The sequence below is a fragment of the Pantherophis guttatus genome, chromosome 2, assembly GCF_059756535.1.
Source record: "Pantherophis guttatus breed Tessera chromosome 2, ASM5975653v1, whole genome shotgun sequence".
NCBI classification, from domain to species: domain Eukaryota; kingdom Metazoa; phylum Chordata; class Lepidosauria; order Squamata; family Colubridae; genus Pantherophis; species Pantherophis guttatus.
The window spans coordinates 201,628,112-201,650,935 of NC_142064.1; the positions used below are offsets into that span (position 1 = coordinate 201,628,112).

The following is a 22,824-nucleotide window of genomic DNA, read 5'->3' on the forward strand; positions in this document are numbered from 1 at the left end:
TGGCAGCATGAAAAATCTCTTACAGACTGTTGCAGCTATTGCTCTTTCATCAGGCAAAGTGAGCCTCCTGAAAACCACAAGAAGCAAAAGTCTGAATGTGTAAAGTAACGAAGTATCTTTAAAGGGGAAAGAATTAAGTATTTCAAAACGCACGTTGGCTCCTCTATGGAATAGTTATTTTTAAACAGCATGCTCCCATTTTATGTAAATCAGTAATAAAAAGTTCTTGTTAGTAAGAGAGACTGAAAGTCCACTGACTTTTCCAGAACAGCTCATCTAATTAAAACAGACAAGCAGCACTGGTCAGAATGGTTTCTAAACAGGAATCTTTCAAAGAGGAAAACAGAACAAAAAACAAAAGTAAAAGATAACCACAGAAATCTCTCAGTATCAGAGGGTTTCAAATCAAAAGTTACCATGCATAAAAGATTTTTTTTTTTCATTGAGAAGACAGTTACGAGATGTTAGAATTGTCAGAGATTGTTCTGTGTCGATACATCACTCTAAATGGGGACATGTGGGAACAAATACCAATTCTATTTGTATAGGGCTACCATATCTTCATTGGGAAGATTCAAGTGGTCATTGAATGATAGCAAAGAGATATAGTTGAAGAGTTTGGTGAGCCCTTGTCTAGAATATTAAAATGTTATTTATGAATAGTTACTTTTTTTCCTTCCAAGTTTGTTTTGACTGAACAAGTTCATGCCATTTTCTGGGCAACATTTTTAGGAGTGGTTTGCCATTGCCTTTCTTCCATGGACTTTTAAAAACCACCCAGCTAGCTTTACGCCTAAGGGAGGACAAGAACACATGATCTCCAGTTTCTAGATTTAATCACTACACCAAACCTTCTTTTATCTGTTCATCATCAACATACTTTTCTTATAATTATACTAAAGGCAGATTTTTTTTTTTTTTTACTATTTCAATTGGCACTTGGAATTTGCAATTGTATCATCTTAGGTGTCTAAACAATTTGGACTCTACTTAACTACCTGAGTATTAAAAAAGCGAGCAGCCCAACAAGTTCTTTTATATGGAGCCTTTCAGCCTCCAGAATCAGCTGTGAACTCCTGTAAACCCTTGTCACTGTTCAGCAGCTGAGCTGTATCTGAATCTTATAAATTGTGATCTTTCTGTTTGAGATGTGGGTGGGCTTTTTTAAATTGTCTTACTTAAATCCTGGCTTTTTTAGCTCCATTCCATCTCCTTTGCTATAGATTTCGTGCCAAAATAATATAATTTCACAGGTTTCAAATGCAACAAACAGTGCATTTTGGCAGCTTTGTAATGTGGATGGAGTAGGCATAGAAAATTTGTATTCTCCACTATTTTATGTGATGTGAATAATTTTGGATCAGAGTGATGATGGTATTTCTTATATTATTACTACCACCAGCAAGTTGTTGTCATAATCCTTGACTAACAAACTAACTTAAGCAAGCAATTCCTCTATTTTATGGAAAAGTCATGCCTTTTTTGGATCTTCAGGGCTGCCACCTTCAGTTAAGATGCTTGCTTACAAGAGGCACTAAGTTGAAATGGGCCCAAACCTATTTGGAGAAAAGACTGCACTTTGCTGTATGAAATAATGTTCTTCGGGGCTGTGGGGAAGCAGTAGAGAAGATTTTGTACATTGGGCTGTACACCGATATTATCTGCATGTGATTTTGAGTTATTATTTTTTTTAAGTCTGGAGTTATTAACATCTCATATATATATATATACATATAAGTTGCTTCATTGTCTTTATATCAAATGGTAATTGCAAACTGGTAATGTATCAGCCTTATGAACTACACCATGATTTTCTGCTTATAGAAAATATTTCAAATTAATCACTTAATTTTTTTGTTCCTAAGCGATGCAATTGTAAGGGCAGCAATTCCAGCAGTCAACATTGCTGTTATTAAGTGAGGATCATGGATTGTTAAGCAAGGACCTCCTTGCAATTTTCTGCTGACTTCCAACAAGCAAAGTCAATGAGGAAGCTGGCAGAAAGTTATAAGTCCAGCCGGCCAGTGGATGAGTAAATGCACCACACAAGAACAGCCAGCCAGATGTGCACAGCTGAATGCAGGAAGAGGATGCTGCAGGCAGGCATGCACATTGAAGTATGAGGTCCCTGGGATCTTGTACTCTGTAGCCAGACTTCTCAGGAAAAAAAGTGGGAATGAGTGGGAATGACTTAAAGGACTGACTTGTGACTTCTCGTGCTGGCTTCCATGCTGAGTTTGCTTGTGAGAAGACATCAGGAAAGGTTAGAGATCACATGACCATGGGTCCCTGGAATTGTTATAAGTGTGAACCAGTTGCCAAGTGCCCAGATCATGATCCCATGACCACAAGGCTGCTGAAAACAGCTGAACTTTGAGAATCGGTGATAAGTAACACTTGTTCAGAGCCATTGTCATTTCAAACCATCATTAACCAAGGACTATCTGTAATTCATAGCCCAGAATAAATTCAATGAGAAGGATGACAAGTCAAGTAATGTTACACCCCCCCCAAAAAAAATGATATACGGTATTTATATTCTCAACTTTGTCTTTCCATTTGGTTTGAAAAGCAAAAGCTAGGTTGCATTTAGCAGAACAAATATACGCCTAATTATATTCTTTAACATGAGCACTTCTAAATTAAAAATGTCTCAGTCAGAAAGAAAGTATTGCTTGTGTAGAACTATAGAAATTCAGATTCATTAATTCAGAGATACTCACATGCTTCAATTAATTCAGAGATACCCACATGCTTCAATGCATCAATATTTTTCATTACATGAGGGTATTGCTACCCAACAGTTTATGTTATGAACTATGATGATGCTGATCATTAATTGAACAATTCCTGGATTTAATCATCCATCCTGCCATCAAGTCATCAAGAGCAGGAAAGATCCTGGCATCTTTAAATTGAAAGTTAGAGTTCAATCATTAGAGTTCCTATCAGGAACATGGAACATGGAAAATTGCTGCTAATTTCAACAGATGTGAGATATTAAGGGGAAGCTGAAAAAAATTGGAAGAGCCAACATAAACAATCAGTAAATCAATTGGCAACCTCCCACCACTATCTAGAAACCTGAATCTTTTGCTTCCCCCAATCCATCCTCAGCCACTCACTTTCCAAAACATTAGAAATTTTGATCCTCTAGACCAGGGGTGTCAAACTCGTAGCCCGTGGGCTGGATTCGTCACATGCTGGCCATGGCCACCCCCATTTTAGTGAAGAGGGAAAAGTCATGATACGTCACATGACAACAACATGACAACGCGAGTTTGACATCCCTGGTCTAGACAATGTGAGACTACAGCAGCAATAGTATCCATATGTCTAGACTGGATCGAGGAGACATAGTTCTTTGCTCTTTTTTACATTGTTCGTTAATATATGTCACTTTTCTAAGACCCAAAATATAACCCTGCTTTGACTGTCCATCTTTTATTTAGCAGTTTCTGGTGCCTTCACATCAGGGGTGAAATCCAGCAGGTTCTGCCAGGTTCTGGAGAACCAGTAGCGGAAATTTTGAGGAGTTCGGGAAACGGGCAAATGCCACCTCTGGCTGGCCCCAGAGTGGGGTGGGAATGGAGATTTTGCAATATCCATCCCCCAGGAGTGGGGAGGGAATGGGGATTTTGCAGTATCCTTCCCCTGCCATGCCCACCAAGCCACACCACACTCAACAAGCCACGCCCACACAACCGGTAGTAAAAAAAATTGGATTTCACCATTGCTTCACATGCAGATGGATGCTTAGGACTATGTTTCTTGTTATCATGTCTATTGTCGAGGCAAGTCTGTTGGGCTAAACCCTTCCATTTTAGGCTGGAATTTGGGATAAAATCTTATAGGATGTTATTACTCATCTGTCTGACTTGATGGTGATTGATATGTTTACCAAGATGGATCAATTTACTACCTGTATGTGACTACTCTCTGCACGAGAAACTGTCAAGCTCTTTTTAATCAATGTCCTTCATTATAGGTATGATCATTGAGCCCAATTTACATCCTTTTTTAAAAAAATCTTTCTTCCAGTTTTTTCATATGCAAATTCATTTATCATCCCCCAACCCCCTGAAGACAGGGATAGGGACAAGAAGATAGGGAGACAGAGAGAACCGACACAACCCTTTACCAATACTTACACTGCTATGTCTTGTATCAATGGGTCAATTGGCTGGACTTTGTGCCCAGAATTTACTTATAACAACCCTTTGCATGCCACAACTTATCTAGATAGTTTATAGCTGTAATCTGTACCATTAATCTTCCAAGGTGCCCTCATCTGCAGTTCTCAGATGAGAATACATCCACCTTCCTAGAGGAACAGCAAGCAGCACAACTCCCTCTCAAGGAACAGCTGGACCTTGCCACAGTGGCTCATAAATATATGACAGATGGCCATAGACAGGAGTGCTTAAGTATTACTGGGTGGCTTCAACTGAGTTTTTGCCATCTTCCTGCCCTTCAAGGAAGTTAGATTCAAAATTTATCAGCCCATTCTCTTTATCCACACCAATTAGTGGTCACCTTTTGTTTACAAGTGCCAATTTTCATAAAAAGATCCATCTGGCCTTCCATTGATTTCTATTCTTTATTAACTACTGTTTATTAAGACCATGTTGCTCTGTGCCCCACCCCACCCCCCACCCCTCTTATTCCTTCCCTTTTTTTCCTGGCAGGAAGAATATGAAGTAGAGTGTATTTTAGATTTTAAACAAGGATGGGGCAATTTGGAATACTTGATTCATTAGATCTACCCTAATAGATCTTGGGAAATTGCAACTAATATGCATGCATCCCAAGCTGTGCATCTGTAGTAACCCTGTAAGTGGAACCCTTGAAACTGTCTTCATCTGGTTAATAGTTATTGATTCAGACTGAAATATAGTCCTTGTTCTTGTCCCCGCTTCCATCTTGGTCTTCTTCCTTAGACTAAAACACTGCTGTATAAGAGTTAGACAGCCAGACAGCCATGTCTGCTTCTTCTGTAACTTCCCAGTAGAATTTGGCTTGAAAAGTCATCTAACCCCTCTCTAGACAGGAAGGGGTGTTAAGAGAATCTTCCTTTCCATTCCATGCTGAATGGAGTTGGGGACAAGAGAATGGAGTTGTGTGAGAATTTCTGGACAACCAAGGGCAGGAATGGAAGAGAAACTACACATAAGCAATCTAAAGAGAATGAGCAAATCAAATGACAGGTAATTCCAGCGTTACTTACCCCACTTGGAGATAAACCTTGAAGCAGTGTTCCAAATCATTTAGAAACTCTGCTTTATGGATTTACTGTAAATGGGAATGGGAAATCCCTCTCACATATTCTAGGATTCTGTATCTACCCCTAACTAGCTTAACGAGATCATTCTGATAATTCTTGCTTCCTTGATCTTGATCAGCTGTGTAGAGCTTGGGAAGAGCATGGCTAGCCTATCTTGGCAATGCCAAAAATCAAGCAGTGGAAGCAGTGTCCATTTTCCACTATAAAATGTCCAGTAGGGTGGTTTGTATGTCAGTGAATCATGGCTTTACTTTTTCGATCAGTATGCCATTAATTCCTCAATTAAATAAGTTATTACTGTGTTTCCCCAAAAATAAGACCCTGTCTTATATTTTTTTTAACATTGAAATAAGTGCTTGGCCTTATTTTCAGGGAGATCTTATTATTTTGAGGCATGTGGAACAAGATGGGGCTCCTCTTGCAGTCTTACCTGATTTCCAGCTCTGCATTTAAATATTTTTGGGTAGGGCTTATTGTCGGGGGGAGGCTTATTTTAGCGCATGCGCTCAAAAGCCTGATCGGGCTTATTATCAGGGGATGTCTTGTTTTGGGGAAACAGGATAGATAATTATATATTTATTTGCAATAAATATGTGTCTGCATCACACTATTTTTTGAACCCAAGCATCTTAAACATACATTAAAGAAAAAAGATATTGGGATTTAATAAAAAATATTTTCTGCTAAGCCGTGTGAATATTTTCATTCAGTTTTCATGATTTTCATTTTTTTTCCAATGGAGATTCAATCTGCAAGTAGCAGGGGCAGTGACATACTGGAGTAACATTTGCCACCATTATATATTTTAGGTGTGAATACCACTTTGTGTTTTTAAAGATGAACTTTAAAAATTTCCGATCTGAGGCAAGTCTCTCGTGATAGCAGTTAGCAATTTATGTTGGGCAAGTAGTCTAGTAGACTTCATTTAAAAAAAGAAAAGTAAAAAAAAATGTGGTATAGGAAAAAGTAACTTGAAATACACATGAAACAATAGCAAATCAGTGTAGTAGCTAGTAGTAGCATTCAACATTCCATTCAATCTCTTTTATCCTTCTATCTGTTTAGATTTTTTTTTATTACCAATACCAGGCAGAACACTATTGACTATGCCTCAGACCAAACTTCAAAATGTGATTTGCTATCACATAGAAGCTAATCTATGCAAATTTCTACCCTTTAAAAAAAAGTTGGTCATATTGTACAGTGCTCTACTTTTCCAGGCATTTTGTGTGAGCAACTGAAAAGAAGCCATGGAACATTTTACCAAATAGGTATAAAACTGATCTAGGCATTTCCGCCCTACTGGGCTAGGAAAAAGGTCAGAGAAAGTGCATTTTCTTATGGGAAGTTATGTCCACCTCATTAATTTCTTTTTCTTGTGCTCCTATTGTAGGGCAACCCTCTGTACTTCCAGTCTGCTCAGAATGTTACAGTGAACATTCTCAATGAGGAGAGTAAAGTTCTTACACGTCTGGTAACAGGTAAGGCAAGGGAAATATCTGAGGAAGAGAAAAAGGGAACCAAACGGGCATGATGATGAGAGCATTAGCCCTTGGAATAATCATCAGTAACATAACTCCATTGATACAAACCATGACCCCAGCTTGCCCTTGCAAAATTGAAGAAAGAAAAAGCCTGCATGGCAACTGAAGAAGCAGGCATGTTAGGACACCTATAATTCACAGATCTAGAAACTAATGCTCCCTTATTCTAGCAGAATTTCAGACTAGAATTGTCATTTCTGATACCATTATAAATATTAATCAGTAAAGTGCCAGCTATCTCAAGGATTTGGAACAGGCAGGAGATGATCCCTGAATACTTTACACTTACCTGAAATAACTGGAGCCAAACTGATTAATATTCATAGCACAGAAGTCCTCTGTCTTTAAACGATTTCTAAAAATCTTTTAAAAATCCCTCATGCAGATGAGTACCATTTATGTTCACAAAATGCTACACTCAATGTTTGACAGGGAAATGGATGCTTCTGAAATTCCCCAGCAGACCTGTCACTTCTAAGCATGGGTAAGCTTTTACAGTAGGAGCAACAGCAGCAAAGAATTCAGCCCAGGATTAGGAGATGAGAATCATGCAACCACATATCATTCTGGGTGAAATTAGACCACCTGGCTTGTTTTGTGTTCCAGACAGCAGGCTAAGTAATTCAATAAGGAGCCTTGGTCAGCACTTGGTTGAATGGTTGATGACTGATCTGCTGTTGGCAGGTGGAACATGAGGACTTGAACCAATGGCTGAATAACAGAAAATAGTAAACGGAACAAAGGAATCACAAACACCATGGAGGTATTTCTAATAGAAGACTTGCGCCATTTGCCAAAATGTCTGGAGTGTGAGGTTCTCTCAAAAAATGCAACTTTGCCTTTGAAATAAGAAGGGCATAACAGAGGAAAGCTACATCAAGTGTTTTTGCATGCATGTTTTGCAGCTATGCAATCATTCTTCAACATGGTTGGTTTTAAAAAGAAATGCATTCCAGTTTTGTAAATAAGAAAAAAAAATGTAAATAGTGTAGGCATCCGATAGGAAGAAATCTATATTTTCTCACTCTTCGTTTCCATTTCCTCAGAAATGGAGGGACTTGGGGGTCACACTGGGGACTTTGCCCAGTGCTTTCGTAGCCAGACTCTTCTATTAGAAGTACTGAACCACACCAAAATGCAGTAGCTTTGCTTTGAGCTTCAGAAGCAGAAGTTCTCCTTTTTCCATGCAGCAGCTTGAAAGGAGTATTTCATCTGAAGTCCTGACAAAACTCACTATCTTTTCCCAGCTTTATACAGCCCTATAACTATCTACTTTGTGGCTTTTGTTAGGTAACCATAGTTTGCTTTAAACATTCCCATTTGAGTTTCTGTATCTTGGAAGAAATAGAGATTGATGGGAATCAACAGTGTAGATATTCTACAAATCTGAAAACTTCGGGTATTTTGGGTTACATAGGAGAAAGAGTTTTGCTATAATTCCTGTAGATAAATTATAGATTGATATGAAAAAAAAAAACCCCATATATTTGAGTTTGTCAAACAGAATCAAGAAGATTTAATTTAAGACAGTTCTATGCATGCCCATAAAAACAATGCTAACTTCCAAGGTGGGTAAAATGAGGACTCAGATTGTTGGGGGCAATATGCTGACTCTGTAAACCACCTAGAGAGGGCTGCAAAGCACTGTGAAGTCGTATATACTGTAAGTCTAAGTGCTATTGCTATTGCTATTAGAACTAAGAACAACAATTTAAGTAAGACTAAAATTAAAAATGTAATGAGCTTTGTGGAGTAGTCACAGGAAAGTAATTATTTAGTGGTTTTCATCTCTGTGGAGTATGATGCTGGTTTGAACTGGGCTGTAAGTGGACATTTGAAAAAGGACCATTTATGGATTGACTCCATTCATTCCTTCTGTACCCTTCCTTTTACCCATAGAGTTTTCAAAATAGCTAACAAGAAACAAAGAAAATATAACATTTTATATAATAAAACTATTTGTATACCATTTTTTAAAAAAATACATGACTAATACTTAAAAATGTAAGCAACCAAAGATAAAACAGCCAGGATGATTGAAAGATCATTGATTTCTTTGGCAAATGGTTAGGGTTAAAAGTGATACTATCACAAATAAAGAAAGCAGGAAGAACTCCAAGGGTATCCATGAGATTAGTCAAATCCATCAGCATTTTAACCCTTCTAATCAGTGTAACTGATTAGTTAACACTAATTAGTCTTAACCCTTTTAATCAGGATAACCTAACCAGTGCATGAAAATATACAGGATCCCTCCTCCTTCAGGCCACCAATTCCATCTAATAGAATACCAAATATACAATATGCTCCTTTCATTGATACACTTCAGATGTTTTTGAAATGGATCCTTGCTTGCCAGAATGGATGTAAGCATCCTTCTCAGGAAAGAAGCTTAATACAGTCCAATGTTGATATCAAGTTCATTCCAGATTGTCAACTAAGGCAGCGGTCCCCAATCTGATGGTCCCCATCAAGGAATGGTTTCATGGAAGATAATTTTTCCATGGACTGGAGAGGAAGGTTCCAGTTTTGCTCGCCTGCTGCTCATTTCCAGCTTTGCAGGCCGGTTCCTAACATGATGGCCCAGTTGGTGGGAAACCCCTAAATTAAGGGATTTGTGAGGGAAGGCTAGTTCAGAATCTTTACTCTTGTACCATTCAACTACTGTAACCTGCCACAAGAGTGAACAACCTACTGGATAGTGCTTTGTGCCATTGGACCAGTCTGTCCTCATCTTTTAGACTTAGCCAGCTGTTGTAAGAGATTTGGTACAGCAGATGCTGTTGTGAGAGAATATGATCCAAAATATAAGCAGACAAAAACACGCACATGCAACACACACTCAGTGTTCTTAATTGGTGATTTCTAACAAAGACTCATTTTATTTGAAGTAAATGCAAGATTTATTAAGAAATAGACAGGATTAGAAAGCCCTGCTTCTGTCTAAGCTACATCTTGAAGAGAAATAAGAGCCTTGGTAGTACAGTGGTTTAAGGCACCCTGTTATTAAGCTGGTTATTAAGACCAGCTGCCTGCAATTACTGCAGGGTTCGAATCTCGCCAAGGCTCAAGGTTGACTCAGCCTTCCATCCTTTCTAAGGTAGGTAAATTGAGGACCCAGTTGTGGGGGCAATAAGCTGACTTTGTATAAATATACAAAAGGATGAAGGCTATTGCTGAGCACATTGTAAGCCACCCTGAGTCTCCAGAGAAGGGCGGCATATAAATCAAATTAAAAAAATAAAAATAAAAATGAGAGGAAAAAATAACCTTTATCTCTTAAACACAGAGACTCACTTAATTAACTATGGGATAGGTAAAAGATGGACATAGGGATAGTGTGAAAAAATCTTTCCCTCATACCCCTAAGGTGCTTTTTCAAGAGGCAACTGGACTTTCTGGTTTTCTTTTTCAGCTCTTGGATGAGAAGCAAAATGTCTTCAAAGAAAAACCAGAAAGTCCAGTTGCCTCTTGAAAAAGCACCTTTGGGACAACCATGACTTGGGTGACTGAGAATCTCCATAGACTGATAAATGCAAAAAGATAAATACAGTCTTCAATAGCTGAAGCACAGAATCACCCAGTAGAGATTAGTTCATATCTCTTCCATCAGGCAGGCAATGAGGAGTCTATTTATTTGCATGTATCTATGAAAAATTTAAAAGTTCATTTAACAAAGTTTTCATAATAACATCTTTGGTTATTAATTCTTGATGCCTTTGTGAAATAATGCTGTCAAGTAGTTCAACCGTGTGACATCTGATTTGAATAGTACGGTACTATAGTACAGTACTATATAATCACATTAAGATTTTGAATGTGAGTTATTTAATTATTTCCTAGCCTTGATCTTTGACTTTACACTTGTAAAAATCAGCTCCCAAATTATCCTGCAATTGATGAACTATACAGAGTCTGCGATTAGCTAGATAACTTTAAAAATTACAATAACAGTAATATAATATACTATAATAATGTTCTAACCTCTTTCTTTTGGGAAATAATAGCATAGCAATGACAACTGGAATATGTCAGTGAGGCATATTTGCAGTTGCAACAATACTACATAACCCTTTTCACTGTGGATTCCAATTTATTGAAGTAATGCAAAAATTAATCTAATTTCACTGTGATAATCCAACACAAAATATATTAAAAGGATAAAAATGCATTCCCCTTTGGAAGTGCAAAATGCTAGTCAGGTAATTGTGTTACAAGGTTAATATAATTCAATTGTAATATTATGTATTTAATTGAAAACTATATTTAGAATGGAAGCAACTTTTCCCTCACTCCTAAATCTGTAGAACTTGGCCACGTTGTTGTGCTTGAATGAATTTGTTTCTAATTTATTCCTTGAACTACACAACTATATTTTGTGTCAAATACCTTGTACTCCTTATGAACTTCATTCATACTTCATTGTAACACAGCATCCTTACATATTAATTGTTGACCAGAAATGATATAGGGCATGTCTGTAGTAGGAGAAGCTTAACTTATGATGTAGATATTGTTACAGACCAACTTTTGTAAAATCTATTCAAAGAAAGGTACTTTGTACAGTATTATAGCTATTTAAATATGATTGTCCTCTTGATTAAAAGGCAACAAGAGAACCTTAATAGGTATAGAAGTGATGCCCAACCTTATGTTGAATGAAGAGCAGCCTGTATTATTTATTTATTTTGTTAGAAAATGGGAGCAATCAAAAATTTGGCAAATAAGTGGAGATTTGTAGAAGAAGGAGTCAGGTGTTTTATTCAAAAATATTTATTAGAAGTATAGGAGGATTTTTTGAAGCCTAGTTTTCTGTTAGGAGAGAAGAAGTAAACTGCTATTGAAAATCATCTTTTTTTGCTGAATTTCAAATCTTTATAGGACATCTTTTTTGCTGTTCTTCAGTATACTCTAAAATGAGTTCAGGCTAAACGACATTTTCTATAATGTTGAAAGAATAATCAGAACATTTAAAATGTTCTAGTCAATCAAGTTTCACTAAAAATCTTTTTCATTTCCATTGGCCTTTTGTTTTTCAGGAAAAGATAATATTTGCTTGTGGTAGTGTCAGGCAAAACAATGATTGATGTTGTTGAGAGAACCAGATGATTGATATTGATATACATAAATATGTATGTATGTATATAGAGGGGGGGGGGATGGAGAGCTTTCTTAAATAGAGCTCTGTTCAGTATTTGCTCTCACTCAGAAATAAGGAAAAGAAATTACTTTAGTCAATTCCCTCTGGTGCAACTCACACTCTCTGAATGTGTTCTCTCACTGATTGATAAATTTGTCAAATATGTTATGGAAGGTAATTCTGAGGATTGCAAAATGTGTCTTCCCACCAATGGAATTATTCACATGAAAGAGAGCCTTCCATAGATGGAAGGGAAGTTTCTATTCAGAAACAAGAGAATTTGTGTCTCTTATTATACATCTACTTTAGTTAAGTGGATGAAACAGTTTACCTAAATCCAGTGAGGGGATAAAGACAATTTAAAATATCAGTGATAAATTCAGTTTTCTGTATAGTAAGCCCTTGTTATGAAATGTATTGCCACTAAGACGAGCCTCCTCTTTATAACAAAATATGAATAGGCTAATATTTATTTATTCAAATATGTTTTTATTTCTTGTTTTTATTTATCTTTCTACAATTGCTTTTGTGTTAGACATGTGTAGGGATGGTTGGCCTACGAAAGTTGTAATAAATACATATATACTTTGAATTTTACCCTGAGTTTCTAAATGAGAATTTTGTGCAAACGAGATGCAAGTTCTAATCTTAATGGTACTGTCAGTGGTGAGCTGTGTTACTCTATGGCATCTACATAATATACATCTGTATAATATGCTGCAAAAATAAATAGATTCCATGCCACTCAGTCAGTTCTTTCTCAGATTATCTTTACTAGACATCTTTTCTTTCCCTTTATGGAGATACAGGGGAACCAGTGTTTCATTTACTGGAAATGTTGAAGCTCCTGGTTATGAATGATTTCATGGATTTTTAGCTTGTAATGACAACTTGAAAATGTTTTTTGACAGTGTTCAAGTCAGTAACAGACAACAGAGTAGTGATTTTTTTTTAAAGAATATAAATGTAAAACACATGCCTAATTAATTTAAAATAACATGCTGTAAATATAATAGAATATAGGCAGGCATGTTTATCAGTATTTCAAGGAATATTTATTTATTTATTCAGGTTTATTAGCATAAACTATTCCATGAAGCTCTGTTCATTCTGTTCAATAAATATTAGTTATGTATAATTTCCAGGATTAGATTAGTCATATAGACCACTAAATTCTTTCTTTTCTTTAGGTCCCAAAGCAGTGGAAGCCTACAGCCAAAAATTTCAAGTGCTAACCACTTCAGGGAAATTGTTATTTTCTGCAGATGATAATGAAGTGGTCGTTGGAGCAGAAAGACTGAAAGTTTTAGGTAAACAATTTTCATCTAAGCTTCTCTTATTATCAGCATATTGATTACTTTGAAAATAGTTTATATATATATGATCTTTTTTACAGTCATTATGAAAGAATGTTCTCTCATGGCTTCGGCAAAAATTGATCAAATGTTTTTTGCGAATTCATGATATCAGTTTTCTTTATTGAAGACTTTTAAGATAAGGATGTTGGGAAATCAATCAGGGTGACCATCATCGTGGTCACAGCATACATTACGAAGCACAGTGTTATGAAAGACAAACATCTTTGCTTCTCATCTTTTCACAAGCAGATGTGGACAAGTAAGCCACACCATTCCATCTAAACCCATTTCTAAGTGATTTTTATGCCTTAAAGCTTAAAAATGAAATGGCATTCTGTCTTCAATAATGGAAAGAGCAATGCTGCACCTTCCAATCTAACATTCTGCATTAAAGCCATTTGGTTTTGCCAGCATGTATATCGCTTTCGAAGCCTGCAATTTATATCACCCACAGTACACAGCTAAGACTATTTAAATCATTTAAAATAATTTGGCTGTACTGCTAGACCTTGGAGCAAAATGGTAGTTAAGCCCCTGTAGGCTGTTTTATTAGTATTTAGAGTCTTATGTTAAGTCCATTTCCGTTTGTGATCCCCAAACCATAATACTTTTTTTTTTACTTAGACAGTAGAAAATAGCATCAACTGTTGCCATTAGGTAATAAAATAGAAATAAAATAGAATTTTGTTTTATATAAGCAGATGTCTGGTTATGAAATGGAATTTCCATTGCTTTTCTTTTTATCTACGTCTCTCTGCACATCCTTAAAACTCACTCTGGAGAATTGGAAGCCTTCTGGAGGATATTTAAGAATATGAAGTCAGCTGCAGAATTCCACTTCCATTCAATTCCACTTCCACTTCCCACTCACAAAATAATATTTTCAGTTTCTTCCCCTAATGTTTATGATGCAGGTATTAGCAATCATGTTTTTATGCTTTCAAAAACCTTTCACAAAGCAGCTCAACTATGCATAATTTTGAAACTTCCAGAATCTCTGGTGAAATAATACAAATTGACAAAATCAACAGATACTTGTTTATTCTACTTTTGATAAAGATTTTAACAACATTTGCATCAGCTGGTTTCAGTCATGCCCCATAAAGCAATAATTAGCTCCAAAGGGAGAATTATTATTTTCAGTATCTTTTCTGAGAGTTTTGTATAGATGTATATTTATTATTAAAAAGTTTTATATTTTATGAACTTCAAAAAAGCCAATAAATCAGATTTTAAAAAACTTATTTAAAAACATCATTTCGGTGATGTGCTGCTTACATTTTCAGCAAAATGTCCTCAGTTTTTCTTTTTCTCTCTTAAAAGAGACATCAAAGGAAAATGAGACAATGACATCAAAGCTGAGTTTATAACAGCTTTAATGACCCCCTTGATATGTGTTATACTTATTTCTTATGTTGATTGTAATCTAATTAGTTTAGGGTGGGGTATGTCTACTAATAAGTTATTTTAGCATTGGCAAAGTCCAGGTACCTCTAGCATCTCTTTTCTGTGTGAAAAATCTTTAGATACTCTTGTTATTCCCTCACATGTCCTTGTTACAAAAAAGAAAAGAAAAGAAATACAGAATTATAATCTAGCAGGAAAGCTGTTTTGGAGAGGTTAGAGCAGCAACAATTGGGTACATATTCTATTTTTAAACTGGCTAATGATAATTATTTCCTTTTCTTTGTACTTGTTCAAAGCTTGATCTGAAATTTACTCTTTAAAGCAGTTCGGGGCCTTCAAGTAACAAAATAAGATTGTGTCTTTTTTTTTTTATTGGAATGCTTCACATCTTTTCCAGCATTAAAACCAAGCAAGGAGTGAAAAACAATGTTTAAAACATCTGAAAGTTAGAACTATTTTTAAAAAAGAAGGCATTAACATATATTTTGTTTTGCAAACTACCAGCCATGATGAGCATAGAAAATATTACAGTCTGTCCTTTTCATGAAGAAGAGAAGTTTGAGAGAAACATTTAAAGAGTAATTTACTTTTATAGGCATACATTAAAACACTGGTCAGGCTTAAATTATCCTACCTATGTTATGTGAAGACCCAACACTGGAGGATAAAGTTCTAAGGCTGGAAAAGATGGAAGGAAAGAAAAGAGGATGACCAGAAAGTTGGATGGACTTAGTTATGGTAGGAATGTCTGTATTATTGGAAGAACTGAAGGACCAGGTTAGGGACAGATGATCATGGACAAAAATCTATACATGTGGTAGGTAACAGTTGACAATGACTTAATGGTACACAATCATCATTATAATCATTAAAACATTTGTACATACATGCATATTGGGACCCTTTTCTTACTATCAACCAGTCAGGTCATTATGTACATGTAATCCAGCATCTGTAACTTTTTCAGGACTCAGATACCGTCATGCTCATCCCCATGATGAAAATCTTGTGAACTGCAAGGCATTTTATTAATGTTTAAATTTTTCAAGACCTCATATAAGAAAGCAGAAATTTTATAAGATCTGCAGTTCTTCAAAGATTCTTCTTTTACTATGTTTAATTTGTAACAAACTTTGATGTGATTCTAGCAATGTTTAACATAAAGATGAATGTTCTGGTAGGTACTACAAGGACCAGAATGCTATAAACTAGCTTAATATTTCTAGCTTAATATTTCTTGTTTGTAGTTCCCAAAGTTTTCAATTATTAAATTCATTATTTTTAATTTCAGTGCTTTAGCAAAGCATGTATTTTATGACCAAGCTATAGAACTTTCCAAATTGTTGTTGGTAATGCTGGGGAAGTTTCTTTGTGAAAATAGATTTCTTCTAAATATTTGTCAGCATTGCATAGAATTTGGACAGTGGACCAAAAGGCAAGACTTTGAAGAGATCTTATGCCATTCTCAGGCCAGACTTTCTTCATTTGTTACACATTCATTAAGTTTATAGAAATATTTAATTAAAATAAAAGTTTTGGTCCAAATTTTTAATTTTCTATATATTCATAAAAAGGTAATAGTTTATTATTGTTCACATACTTTAAAAGGATTTTTAAATTATATTTTATTTTAAATTCTTTAATGTTTACTATAAATTATTTTGTTTCAATGCAAATTTAGTTGCCTTTTAGACATGTTTGGAGATTCAGCCACAGTGGTTTAAATTTTATATCAGTAAATCATTGGTCTCAAGGTAGAGAAACAAATGTATGTTTAAGAAAATAATTTAAATTATTGATCTGTCATTTTCTCAAGGAAAGAGAGTTGAATATACAAAATTAAATCTTTTATTGATGGCTACAGAGAAATTTTTCAGATACATGCCAGAAATGTTTAGGAATATATTGCTTGACTGTTGATGTATTATCAAATCAGTGTTGACTCATAGCAACCACATAGATCTGCTTCAGGATGTTTAAGAATATAGATATTGTACTGGTGTTTTCTGACCCATTGGTTAAGGGTGCAGTGGCAACTCTAAACTATAGAAGAATTTTCAGCATTCTTTGCAAGTATTCCTGAGCAAGTGTATAAAATGGAATCCAGAGTTATTAGTGGTCAATGAAACATGAAACACTTAATTATACTTGTAAATCATTTTGTTGTTGGAGATGTTGTTTTAGGATTTTCCAAACAAGAAACATTGATTTGTTTCTTCTATTGATCTTAGGGAGCAACAACAGTTGTAGCTAAGCTATATTTTAATAAGAAAACATTGAAAATTAGTTTTGATGTTCATTAATTACTTATTTATTTAATGAAAATTGAATGTTACAGCACGTATAAATAAAGGGTAATCATAAAACATTATTCTGTTAATTAGTTCTTTTTATACTACAGATTAGTTTTAAATATGTCCTCTACATGCCACTTGATCGCTCACTAGCAGAGTCAAATTATTATCACTGCATAAAAGCATTTTAATGAAAGATAAAGTAATTTAAATTAGAATGAGTTTTTTTTAAGAAAAGAAACCAAGATCAAATTAGCCTATAGAACAATAACAATAATTGACATGTAGTCAACACTGATTTCAAACATAATGATATTGGAACCCTGATGAAAAGAAAGCTTGAAATTTTATTATTGAGATGTTTGTCCGATCTGGCATAATAAATCACCTAATTGAAGAATTCAGGTGCTGCTTTTTATCAAACTTGCCTTTTCAGTTCTATACTAAGCAAATCTCACTTTGAACAGCTGGACTTTATTTAGAACTAGTGCAGTGAGGCTGAAATTTATTTGTTTCATCAATTACTTTCTGTTCCATTTATCATGAATGATTTGTCTAGCATTCCCCGGCGGAGGCAGCAGACACATAGGAGGCAGCAATAGCGCCATTTCTGATCAGCCAGCCCACTGATGGGTGGGGTTATGCGAGGCCAGGATCCAGCTGTCACTCAGCTGACCGGTGATGGGCGGAATGGAATGGAGCCCTGGCAAGCCACGTGCTGGAGCTGGGAGGCAGAGGCAGATTTTTAGTTTTCTTGTTTTCCTCCCCAAAAGCTAGGTGCATCTTATGTTCCGGAGTGTCTTATAATACAAAAAGTATGGGTAGTTAGATTTTCCATTGCCTTATTTAATATTTTGTGGCAATAGATTTTCCATCTTCCTACCATTTTATTTTTTTTGCAAAAAGATTAACCTGTGCTGTTTTGCAAATTCACTGCAACTTTTTTATATGCATGTCAAATGTGCATAAATATTATGGATTAGGGCTAGTTAGCAATATACACCTGGAATTATTGCTTTTCTTCTCAGAAGCTAGGGAGAAAAGACTTGTTTTGAAGAGAGCAACTGTTTTTTTTCTGTCAAGGAAACAATGGGTTATTTCAAGAACTTACACAATTGGATACTTGCAGTCTGTAATGCGTTTGATTGAAAGGGGGATATCTCATGTTATCTCATAGGAGGAATCCACTTCCTAATAATTCCTGGAAAAGAAATGAACATATTGCTCTCACACGTTTAAGATTCTGGTAAACTCAAAAGAAAGGGAAAAAAATAATTTTCCTATCATTGGAAGAGGACTTCTTAAAGCATACCATGTGTCTAATTCACGTTGAACAACAGTAGTCAAGTCCAGGGTGGGTAGAAGAGGTATAACCTGTACTCAAAGATGTTACAGAAACAATACCTTTTTTTATATTCTAGCCTTCCAAAATATCACACCACCTACTGGATGGGATTGTGCATTATATCAAGACCTACATCTACATAATAAGGAGATGGGAATACAAATGTGGCTTTGTGTAGCTTGTGTAGTGCAACCAACTAATACATTTAATGAATGATGATTAAAAATAATTACTCCACTAAAAAGACAAAACACTTGTTGGAATCAAATCAATGTGGTCAATTTTTAGAAATTGCAGGCTGGTTTGGAATAAAAACAATGTTCAGCACTTATCTGAGACTCTAATATTGTACCATTAGACCTTGACTAGTAACAACATTTATTGAAATTATCTTGCCCATTCTTGTCTCTTAGATGGCTGGTGTTCTGTCTTATGGATTAAGAGAAGACTATTATGCACTGTGTAAAGTGGATTATTAAACTTAGCTGAAATGTGGTAAATATGTCAGCAGTGACATATTTTTATTCACTATCAATCCATAGTTGAGAATCCATACATATTTCAGCCATCATGAGACACAGGTTTATAGGATGAGAGTAGATGCTGATATTTTACATAGGAAACAATAGAATTTAGAGGTCTAGTAACTACAGATTTGAATGTCAAAAGCAGGAGATACATGTTGGTGCTAAACATAATAACTGATTTTAGAAGATTTCCCTGTTTATTAGTAAGCAACCTGTAGATTTAAAAATACATTATTTGAATTCTTATCAAATAAAGTTATCATGTTTTATACAAAAACATTGGATTAGAGTGTGTGTGTGTGTGTGTGTGTGTGTGTGTGTGTGTGTGTGTGTGTGTGTTTATTGGGCATTTGGACATACCTAAAATAGTCTGCCAGTTTAATTATACATAAACATCCATTTCAAACCTCATCTGAACAGATTTTGTTTTTCTGGAGTTGGTTTCTTTCAAACCAATAATAAAAATACAAGTCAAAAGGGGTAATTGGAGGGTATCCAAGGATAGTCATCATATTCCTATAATATGTTTAACCAGGCATTAACCAGGTTGAATCTTCTTACTGGCAATGCAGTCATGCTAAATGTATCAGAATTCTCAGTTTAGAAAGTGTTCTCTCATTTTCTCCAAAAATTCCATTAGGTCTTCTTTAAAAATGTTATGTCTTTAGTGACTTCCTCATTGGTCAGGAAAACGAATTAAAGTTATCTTCTTTGTTCCCACCACTGATCTCCAACCCCCCACTTAACCTGTTAATTACATTATTAGAAAATAACCAGTGTGTTATTTGCATTTCTTCTGTTTGCCTCTAAAGAAAGATAAAACTGACCTTGGGGTAAAACCAAACTGTTAATGGAAGACTTGCAGAAGAGATTACAGTACAGAGTTCTGGGAAAAGAGGAGACATAAGATGGGCAGCCAATACATGTAATAAAAATAAAATGTAAAATATAAGAAGGAAAAATAATTCCACTTTGCTTGTCTTTAGTATAAAATGCAACAAAGAGAAAGTTGGACAGGCCTTCAAAATTCTACCTTTCTACAATAAAGACCATTTCTGGATTTCCTGCTGTTTCTGTTTCTTGACCTTAACTTGAAGGGCTGACATCACCTAAAGCTGTCTATATTTAAAGTGATTGTCTCCAGAAAGAAATCAGGAGAGAAAGTAGCTGAGCTAGAAAAAAAAATGTTGAGATGCAAAGGCCAGTGATCTTCAGAGAAATGGTCAATGTATCTCACTGAAAGACCTATAGCTAATATATAAAAATGTTTCTATTCATGCTTAGTTACATGGAATGAAATTGAATTGAGTCCCACTTCAGTTCTGCTTGCACTGCATCTCCTGCCACTGCAAATTCCATCTATGAGGCAAGAAGGAGAGGAATTATGAATGTCACAATAGGAAGGGCTTTGAGAGCCTCTTCTAGAAGCCTGGATAAAATAATATTTAGCTAGTTCCTGACTGTTGAACCATGGTATCTGGAAATTAATAAAATTAGCCTGGATTAAAATATTGTGGGTTTTATGTAAGTATATGAAACAATTCTTATATGTATGCATGGTCATGTTTACATTAATGGATATATATTTGCAAATTGATGAAGAAAAAATAGAGAATTCCCTCCCATTATTGATTTCTTCATTCTACTTTTATACTAGTCAATAAAAGGTGTTCTCTGGGTAATACGTACCATAAATAACTTCACAGTAGAACAGATAAAAATGAACTCCAATGTCATCAATGAAATTCTTATTAGATTCATGACAGAGATGAAATTGAAACTATTTCTTTCAATTCACAAGGAATTAATACTTTTGCTGTTATCAGTTGTAATGGGTGCTACTGGTTTTAGTTTAGATACATTAATGGTATGCTATGATTTATCAGTTCTCATATAAAGCAGGATTTTCAGGGGAGAATGACCCCAAATGCTGCTTTTTAGGTGGAATAATATCTAGAGAAGGCATCTATCATCTTCATAAAGATATTTGGCTCTCTTCAGAGTATCCTGGTTCCTCCTAGTTGGGTCATACCTGCAGGGTCTCCTGGGTGGAAACACCAGCAGGACTGTAAGGACTATTCTAGGTATCTGACAGATTAAATAACTTAAATTCACCTGGAGCCCGGCCATATAAGTCCTATGTAATTGCCTGAAGTACAGTGTAGGAGTCCTTGGAACCTCCTATTCCAAGCACAGTTTTTTGTGTTTCTCATTATGCTCATATAATACCACTGCTCTGTGAGCTACATTTCACATTTGTATTCTAGCTGTGATTCAAGATACTGGTTATCACCTATGAAGCTCTACTTGTAGGACCACAATTCCCACCCCCAATTATTTCTGCTCAACCCACCAGATTTGCAGAGAAAACATACTCTGGGTTCTCTTTATCAAATACTATAATATTGCTGAAGCCAGGGGTCATGCCTACTCTGGCAACATCTGTTTTGTGGATAAACATCCTTCTGGAGAATTGAATGGCTCTCACTTTCACAAGGTTTTGGAGATCCTGCTGGTCTCCAAGGCTTTTAGGCCAGAAAGTTAGATAAGCTCTGCTATTAAGGTTGTGTTTTGCAATTTGGAGTTTGCTTTAACCTTGAGAATCATGGGTTTTATGGTGCAGTTGTTTTAATTTGTGTATATCACCCAGAGCCACTGTTGTGAGATGGCAGCCATATAATCATTTAAATTAAATTAAACTAAATTAGCTGACCAATATATAAAGTGAAATTGGTTATTTTGAGATTAATCAAGCAGTACTCAATATAGTAAAATAAAATTAAAATACACTTGTGAATAATTCTGATTTATTTTATAATTAAAATTTTATTTACATCCTACCTTTCTGTCCAGATGAAGGTAGAGATTAGGCAACTCAAGGCAGATTTCAACCGAGAAAAAAATTAGTAGTGGAAATAAAGACCAGTAAACAGATTTTTGGAAATGCCAACTAGCTAGTAAAAGAAATGAGACCTTAACACTGCTGGCACTGTAGTCTTCCTTAAGTTTCTTTCTCCCTACTCCATTTGCTTAGGTCTTCTACCAAAAATTGTTTATTAGGCTTCTGTGTTTTGATTATCCATTCTACTATTGTAGTAAGGAAATTGTTAAGGAAATTAAGTACTTTCATGACATTCAATAGCAAGGATTGGTAGATCCGGGTGTCATCAGCATGCTAATGGTACCTGTCTCTGGAGTTCATATTGGTTACTTCCAACAGTTTAATGCAGAAAGTGAAGCTGATGAAGGATTCAAGAGTACTAAAATGACTATGCTCCCTTTCCTTACATCCAGTTCTCATCACAGAAAATCCACAAAGCAGCCACAATGCCATACCCCACCTAACAGCTTAATTAAATTGGGTTCGGATAATCAACATCTTCCACAGGGCAAGGCCCCCACCCAATACATTTAAAACAACCAGTAATTTCCCAACTGTTTCACATCAAGGGAAGGTTTACTTAATAAAGTTTTCACCACCTCCTCCTTTAGGCAAAGGGAAGCTTACTCCTCCAACAAGGAAACCCTAATTATCTCTTGCAACTGTGAGCTCAGCATCCCCTGCCTGATTAAATCAGCAGGAGGGCTGAAGATTCAGCAAAGAGATGGCAACTCTCCCCCATCCTGACAAGTTGGATAAAAACTCGTATTTGATATTTTTCAAAATGTGATAGTTAAGTACAACAAGAACCGCAGACATGTCAAGTCAGAATCTGTGTGCAGACAGTTAACCTTATCATTCTTATTTGTAAAATGCCTTCATCAAGATATTTACGGGATATATTTAAAAAGTTAATGACCATAATGTCTCATATGTAACATGATTTTGTGTAGGGATTATTTCCTGGTAAGTGTTCATGGAATTAAAGCAGAGAGCTTTAAGCTAATAGCATTCTTTCCCCTGGTTTCCAAAAGCTGCTTCTTT

At 35.6% G+C, this 22,824-nt stretch overlaps 1 protein-coding gene across 3 annotated transcripts in view; it reads left to right on the plus strand.

Annotated features, from left to right (window-relative positions):
* SGCD (sarcoglycan delta) overlaps window positions 1-22,824 on the plus strand; it is a 452,437-nt gene that overhangs the window by 348,637 nt on the left and 80,976 nt on the right. For all 3 annotated transcript variants that reach the window (XM_087887533.1, XM_060688502.2, XM_034401701.3), the window contains 2 exons: window positions 6,678-6,765; window positions 13,159-13,278. In XM_087887533.1, the coding sequence (XP_087743659.1) occupies window positions 6,678-6,765; window positions 13,159-13,278 (208 nt within the window). The remainder of the gene's footprint in view (window positions 1-6,677; window positions 6,766-13,158; window positions 13,279-22,824) is intronic.